This window comes from Pterocles gutturalis, unplaced genomic scaffold (assembly GCF_000699245.1).
Source record: "Pterocles gutturalis isolate BGI_N339 unplaced genomic scaffold, ASM69924v1 scaffold45083, whole genome shotgun sequence".
Lineage (NCBI taxonomy): Eukaryota > Metazoa > Chordata > Aves > Pterocliformes > Pteroclidae > Pterocles > Pterocles gutturalis.
Genome location: NW_010119644.1, coordinates 1 through 7,807, shown reverse-complemented (window position 1 = coordinate 7,807; position 7,807 = coordinate 1). Strand labels below are relative to the sequence as shown.

The following is a 7,807-nucleotide window of genomic DNA, read 5'->3' as shown; positions in this document are numbered from 1 at the left end:
CTGAGGCCCGAGGGCCACGGTGCCGCTGGCAGCGGCGATCCCGGGTGCTGTGCGCCACAGTCCCGTACAGCGCCGCGGGTAGGGTACAGCCTGTTTCCAGCAGACAGAGGAATACACACCGACAGGCATTGTCTGATTCCATGTCTATTTTAGATTTCCTTTTGATTATTTGATTTTGTAAATAAAAAGTTAGACACCTTGTTGCTATGCATTTTTTTTCCCCACAGATTTCTTTTCAGCAGCAGGCCAAAGCGCCCTGCTGAGATCGGTGACGCTGCAGCATGCCACGCTTCATGGCACAGTATTTGATGTCTCTTTCAAATGCTCCAAATCGTGGAGGTTGTAGTTTCTGCTGACATTGGCAGCTGATGTTAGAAATTCTCCAAGGCTGCAATTATTCCAGCAGGGCTCTAAAGTGCTAGGAAAGCACTTCCAAATGTTGCATTGAAGGTTATAAAAAGGTACTGGAAGAGTCGGCACACTTCTGACAATCCCAGCCGATTTGTGTCTTGCCTTACAACCTTCACCCTTGCTAAGACCTACCCCTTGTCTAAGCCCTTCCCTCACTCCAAAAAAACATCTAATTGGTTTGAGGCTTGTCAGAGGTTGTCTAAGACTGACTGCAAGGCTTTTCTGACTGCGGTAGGTTCAAAATTAGCATCAGTCTTCGCATAGAAGTGTTCAAGTCTCAGGAAAAGAGCTGACAGTCAAGTATTGGAGAAGATAATAATGAGCACAGGAATAATGAGCTATCAGCAACTGTCTTGAAAGGCCAGAATCCCACTGCCGTTCTCCTCTTCCTCAGTGCCTGAGCAGGACCGAGGGCCTGTGAGCCCGTCACTACCAGTCTGGGTGCACCTCCTAAAGCAAAAGCTTCCCTTCTGTGGCCTGAAGAATGCACAAACCCATCAGATGATCCAAAGATTCTCCTAGGTAGGGCTGGGCACAGAGCCTGCAGAACCTGTCTACCCAGAACAAAAGGTTAAAAGGAACATTGCTTTCTGTGGCAAGATGCTTTCCATGTCTCCAGACAAAACCACGTGCTGTGGACTCAATGCCGATGCAGGGAAAAGGCACAAAGGGCCAGCAATGCCTTGTTTTTCCTGGGTTTGATCTCTGCCCTGAGGGTTCAGCCCACATAGATTCACAGCCCCACAGTGGCACCGAGTCCGCGAGCTGTGACAGCCTTGGTCTGGAGCACACATGACAGAGGGACTGCTGGGGGATCAGAATGTGATCTTCAACTTTTGCTGACACAACAGGAACCTTTTAATGTGAAGAGCTGCGAGCTGAGCTGGTGGAAGCTGACATCTAACCAGCCACAGCTGCCCAGGAGCAAGGCAAACAGCAGGCAGAGGGAAGGAAATGGCTTGAGCCTGCCTTGGGCACGGGCAGGTTAGTGCGTGCTGTATAAAACAGTGCAAAGGCTGGGACAGCCTCACGCTGCTGTTAAGACGGCAACAGGAGCACCTCTGTCTGGGGAGTCCGTGCAGGACAGCTGTGCAGTCCTTCAGGTCACACGGCGGACTGACAATCTCCCCCAGCACAGCTCTGCCTGCCTTCCCTGCTCCACCAGCTGAGCACCAACAAATTTGTTGCAGGCTTTGCTGTAACTGGAAGCAGTGGTTGTGCTGGAAAATGCAGCTCTTTGGTATGAGGCTCCTTTAAGGGAGTTGCAGGAAGGAATTTTAAAAAAAAAAGAGAAGTGGAGTGGTTACCAAAGCTGCTAACCACAGTGCCAGGGAGCCTTGCAGGGCACCAGGACAGCCCAGCGTCACATGCCTAACGCATCCTGTCTCCAGACTTCCTCGCCCGCAATGTACGTGGCTTGCACATACAGACTGTCATTCAGCATCAGGAAATCTGCGTGAAACAAGGGAGAAAGGAAGCAGCTGTCAGAGAAATGGAACAGCTGAAGCTGTCTGGGAGGAGCCGGGCTCAGTGGGGAAGAGCTTCTCCCCAGCCCAGAGACGGCAGCAGGACAGCAGTGTGCCATCCTTGCTATGGCAGCTCTGCTCCATGCTTGGCTGAGATGTGGGGCTCTCTCCAGAGGACTCGCACAACACCACCAGCATCCAAGGGAAAAAACACTGGAGCAAAAGCCCAGAGCAAATCCCAGGCAGAGCGAGTCTCTCTGCAACTCCCGCTGAAGCAAGGGATGAAGATCTGTTCGCAGCAGCTCCTGCTTTGCTCCAGCACCTGGGAGCCCTCCCACCATTGTCCCCATACCACTACCTGCTGTTCCAATACCAGTACCTGCATCGGAGTCGTAATTTAGCGTCCCCTTTTTGTGTTCAATCCCCAGGAGCTGGGCGGGATGCAGAGATGCTGCCTCCAACGCAGTCTCTACGGAGCACCCTTGGACAGAGAAGGAGGTTGGCAATTAGGGTGGCAAACAGCCATTGTCAGAGCAGCTGAAACCCGCCTGGCTAAGGCAACTGTCAGCCTGGCAGGGACCTGAGCTGGAACACCCCCACCGAAGCCAGATGGAGCTGCAGAGGAGAAACATCCCTATGGGAGACACCAGGAAGAGGAGGACGGAACACCAGAATATGGGGAGGGGAAAATAATTCACCTTTGTGAGAAAAGAGCAGGAGGCTTCACTTTTCATTGGTGCTATGGGTTAAAATGAAATCTCCCCTCAAAAAGGTGCTCATCTGAGGCCAGTGCCACCGATCCGAGCCCTTCCCATCATGTCTCAGGCAAGAGGGAACGGTTCTTGGTGGAGCGGACACTGCTGGCAAGAGCGAGACCTCTTCCAGAGTCAACACACGGAGGGAGCAGCAGCCTGTGGCCAAGGCTCACTTACCTGTGGCTTCTTGGAAGTGTCGCACACATGTGTCCATGGTCGCCACGCTACCGCTCAGGGTCTTTGTGCCTGGGAGAGGAACAGGATGGCACTGAGCAGGTCCACAACTCATAGCAAGGGTAAGTGGGGTGGTGGGAAAGCATAACATGACCACAAGGGGTAGAAAATCTGGGCTGCGCAGGGAGCAACTGGAAGGGCCCGAGTGACAGAGAGAAGCGAGAGAGAGCCCGCGCTGGCTGCACAGGGAGAGGTGCTGGGATGTCACCCCACAGATCCCCTGTACGACCAGCCGGGCTGGGTGAAACTCTAGCTCACAACACAGGCACCTGCTGCCCGAGAGAGAGGAAGGGAGCTGAGAATGGAATGATCCTTCTCTGAAATACCTTCCCAGCCTCCAACTGCTTGCAGCTTTAGGGAACTTAGTTAGCAAGGAGTGGTGGTGGTATAGTAAAGACGAGGGACAATAAATATCTGTGGGATATGCCCTGTCCTTTCAGACCCCGCTGGAACCTCTAGCATCCATGATACTGGGCAATGAGGCTTTCAGAGGTGTAGATAGCTACAAATTTTCAGATTAATCCTCACTCCACCAAGATGGGGCACTTCCACTCTTCACAAGGTGCCTCATTCTCCTCATGGCCAAGTCACTGTAAAGCCATCGGGCACCAAAACCCAAGGGGGTGGCACCTCGCACCCACAGGCACTGCAAGATGTGCTGAGCTCTGCAGGACCGGGCACAAGCGGCAGTGCTGTTCCCAGCGCTTTAGCAAGAGGCACACACCTGCAATGTAGGTGTTGAGTCCATCGATCTCCACCACCTGCTGACCCAGTGTGTGCCGACCCGGTGCCAGCCCCATGCCAGCGATCGCATCCGTCACCAGCACCAGGCCTGAGGAACGCAAGGAAAGAGGCTGCGTTAGCTCTGCAGCTGATCTTGCCGCAGCTCTGAGCGCTGCCCTCCCACAGAGGGGCAAAGGTGTCTCTGGCCACGTCCAACAAAAGCAAGAGGGCCGGTGGATCAGCACACGTGGCTGTGACCTCTTCAGGCAGCGAGGGCGGCATGCCACAGCACTTGTGCGAGGGTTTTGTGGGAGATGGCACAGCACTCGGGATGGCTGGTGACGCCGTGTGGGCCCAGCGTGGCTCACCTTTGGGGTGGGCTCGGTGCGCAATTCGCAGGGCGGCAGGGTTGGTGTGGATGCCATCAGAGATCATGCCGTAGAAGACCGTCCGTTTTTTTCACTCGTCAGCAGCCCCACAATCCCAGGGTCGCGGTGGTGGAACTGCTCAAGGGGAAAGAGGACAAGCTGTGGAGCATCACCAGGACTCGTGGGCTGAGACCCCTCCCGTCCGGGAACGCAGCCGCCATCTCCACTAAACTGCCTCGCAGCTGGGCACTCCGTCCTTTTCCAGACAAATCTGGGCATCTTCTCACATTGCAAGAGTCTGCTACAGCCTTGACTCTCTTTTAGATCAGGCAGTAGGAATGTGAAGCCAGAGGTTTGGTGCTGAAACCTCATGAAACAAGCTGGGGAGAATATGCATCTGTGGGGAGCGGGAGAGAAAGCACCGAAAGCAACACCAGGGCAGGGCGAGTGCCCGCGGCTACTCACTGGCAACATGGCGTTGAAGAGGTGAGTGATGAAGGTCGCACCGTGCTGCACAGCCTCCTCAGCCTGGGAGAGATTAGCCACCGAGTGACCTGGGAATAAAGACCGACGCGTGATTTTTCTGCCTTTTTTTTCCTACAGGAAGGAAGATGCTCTGTCATTAGGACTCGACTCTGACGCCCCAGCCTGGGCTGAGATGTTTAAAGGCTTTATGGAGAGGTGTCAAGGGAGCAGAGACAGTGGGGACTTTGCCAAGACAGAATATGGAGATAAAACTACCCAGAAAGAAAATTCTGCTTTCCCCAACACGGACAGCAGCTGTAATGCTCTGTGGGCAAACTTTGCCTTTCTGTGGTTCTTTGCTTTCTGTGGCTGTGAGATAAGAGATGCTCTGCTGTATGAATGCCCTTCTCACTTAAGGTTTCCTTTCACCCTTGATTTCTTCAGTGACCTGAGGCAGCGAGGCATTTCTGAAGCAGAGGACACGCAGTATGCAGGCAGTCTGAAGTCAGTGGCCCACAAGGCAGTGCAGGGAGACGTCTCGTACGGCGCTTCCGGCTGAAAAACGGAGTCATCCAAACTCAACAGTAACCTTTGGAAAACCGTTTCACCTGTCAAATAAGGCCTAAAGCAGTTGGACTTCAGAGTTTGAACCTTTTCGCGTTGTCAGCCCCCAGTTGTGTCTTTATTCCAGTAAGACTTCTCTTCTTTCCTGGGTTTGAACAGCACCAAATGCTACCTTGTGTTAAACTGCAGGGGCTCCTCAATCAATATGAAGCTTGGCCCTTACCGTACAAAGGGCAACAGATTCACAGCATCAAAGCGAGGTCTCCATTTGTGACAGGTCTGTCACCTCCGCATAGGCCAGGCAAAAGAAAATCCCACCCCGTCCAGTCACACTGAGACACCATTAGAGATGCTACAGCCCCGAGAGAGGCACAGGGGGACAGAGCCTCCCGAAGCCTCCCCCTCCCCCTCCCCAGCCCTTACCGAGCGAGACACAGATGCCCCGCTTGGTGAGTTCCTGGATCACCTCACTGCTCCTCTTCATCTCTGGGGCCAAGGTGACTATCCGGACGTAGTCCAGGGACCCATAGGTGGCAAGCAGGTCCTGGAAGGCGCCTGCCTCGAAGGTGCGGAGGCAGTGCTCTGGGTGTGCCCCTTTCTTCTCCTTGCTGATGAACGGTCCTTCCAGATGGACCCCTGCCCAAACAGGAACACAAAGCCATGACCCTTCCTCTCCCCGCCACGGACCAAGAAACCTGCTGTGTCTACCCTGCTCCACTCAAGCTCTTGTCATTCTCCTGCAGCAAAACCCATACTTCAAGTAACTCTGAGCTGAGCTCAACATGGCAAAAGATGCAGCGCTGGCAACTGGTCAAGCTAAGCCACTCCACTGCCATTACCCTGTGGGGTCCAGAAGGGCTGGGGCAGTGCGGGTACGATGGTGGAGATCACAGAAAAGGCCAGGGACAGGTTGAGTGAGAAAGCAGGTCTTTGCCTGCCTGTGCAGCCCTCCCACTGTGAGAGCTCCAGCCCCCATTTGTGCTGTCTCTACAGCATCTTCTTTCTCCTTAACAAGGAAAAAGATAATTGCCCTCCTAGAGTAGCACCAGAGGATAGTGAGGGACAAAACCACTTACCGAGGATACCTGCTCCGTGGGCTCCACCATTTCTTATACTGAACTGAGGGAGAACCTAGAGAAAGGGGTTCATCAGACACAGCACCCCAGCCATGGCACCCCAGCCTGCCAAAACAGACCCAAACCTCGGCTCCAGAGAGAGCTTTGTAGCTGGACCACTTGGGACCGTCAGCCAAACACAGCTCGCAGAGAAAAATCCAGCTGCAAGCCCCATTGTGCACAGCTGGCCTGGGAGACATCGCTGTCTCAGAGGTATGAAAGGTTGAGGGCAAGAAACCCAGGGGTAGAGTCCAGCTCCTCCTGCCCGTGGCTTTTCCACCAGGGCAGCTATCCCGCTCTCTACAGTCCCAGCCTTGGCCCTCTCGCCTCTTGGTACCAGCCTCAGCCCTTTACCACCCTGCAGATGAGAGGGGTAAAAGTCCCTTACCTGGTGATACACAGACGGAGGAGATGTCACCAGTGTGGGACAGAAAGAGGTCACTCCATGGGAGAGGATTTTCTGACTAACCAGGTCAATGCCTGATTTGAAGTCATCTGTAGCCAGGGAGAAGTCCACCCCAAAGCCTCCTGCACCATGAACAAAACAGAGATGAAGCTGCAGCTTCCCAGTGGATGTTTTCCCACCCGAAAACACCGAAGCAGCATTCTGCGTGAGCAGAGAGACACTGACCAGAACCAAAGGGCTCCACCAGGACTTCTCCTGTCCTACATTTGCGAGGCTGTGCAAGTACAAGTCCAACCAATGCCATCCTCCTGAAGTGCTTTTCCCCACAGCATCCCAGTATTTTGCAAGCACCAACTTTTTATTTTGATGCAGGGCAAAATCTGAGGTTTTCCCGTTAAAGAGAGGATCTGACTCCCAACATAAGCTACCATAGAACAAAGCCCTCCTGACCCTCAGGAAAGAGCTACTGCAGGTAAGGTTTGTTCCCTTGAGAAATCCTGCTGTGTCCTCCCTGTATCCTGGGAAGAGTAGGGCAGGCATCCGGCCAGTGCAGGGGCAGGATAAAACGTTGACAAAAATGAGGTTAAGAGGAAAGCTGTGCTGGAAACCCCACCCAGCCGAAGGGGATCAACTACATGACAGCAGCAACCGTGGGCAAAATCGTTCTTTATCATGAGTGCCTCCTATCTCCCTCAAGCAGCTGAAACGTGCTTGTTCACGGGCAGTATGCACGCGGCAGGGTTTGAAGGTCTGAGATGGACGAACTTGGGATCCCCCAACTCCCTGTGAGCGCACATGGCTTCACTGTACCGTTGATCTGGACGTCGATGAAGCCGGGGGCGATGATGCTGTCCTTACAGTCCAGCTGGATGTCAGCAGAGCCCTTCTCATCGAAGAAGAGTTTCTCCGGGTTCAGGATCTTCCCCTCCCGCACCCACAGGTCCTCCCTGAAGGGACAATCACACGCACGCTGAGCTCCTGAGCGGTCTGCAGCGCTGCAGCCCGGGAGCACACAGGAGCAGGCAGCCTGGCCTCAGTGACAGGAGTGGCCTTGGGCAGAGCAGACCCCACCGGCCACCTCCGCCGCGGGCTCTCCGCTGTCTGCTGGGCAAAGCTGTCCCCAGGTCCCCCAGTGCAGCAGCGACGCGCCGGGCAGCCCTCTCTCTGCCTGGCCTCTGGGCAACGGGATTTTCATGGGCTGCCCGCCCGTGCGGTTGCGATGGCCAAAGGGCCCGGGGGCTGGCAGAGGAGGGGAGCAGAGAGGGGCCGTGCCCCACGCACCCCTCATCTCCTGCAGCAA

General features: G+C 54.6%; 1 protein-coding gene across 1 annotated transcript; it reads right to left on the bottom strand.

Annotated features, from left to right (window-relative positions):
- Positions 1-1,701: 1,701 nt before the first annotated feature.
- On the bottom strand, positions 1,702-7,454 carry AMDHD2 (amidohydrolase domain containing 2; the record flags this gene model as incomplete). The annotated part of the gene is given in 11 exon segments (XM_010076628.1): positions 1,702-1,863; positions 2,257-2,358; positions 2,810-2,878; positions 3,591-3,698; positions 3,958-4,044; positions 4,047-4,092; positions 4,423-4,511; positions 5,410-5,622; positions 6,063-6,117; positions 6,490-6,629; positions 7,318-7,454. Coding segments are annotated over 11 exon segments (1,135 nt in total), but the record flags the coding sequence as incomplete, so codon positions are not given.
- Between the last annotated feature and the right edge of the window lie 353 nt (positions 7,455-7,807).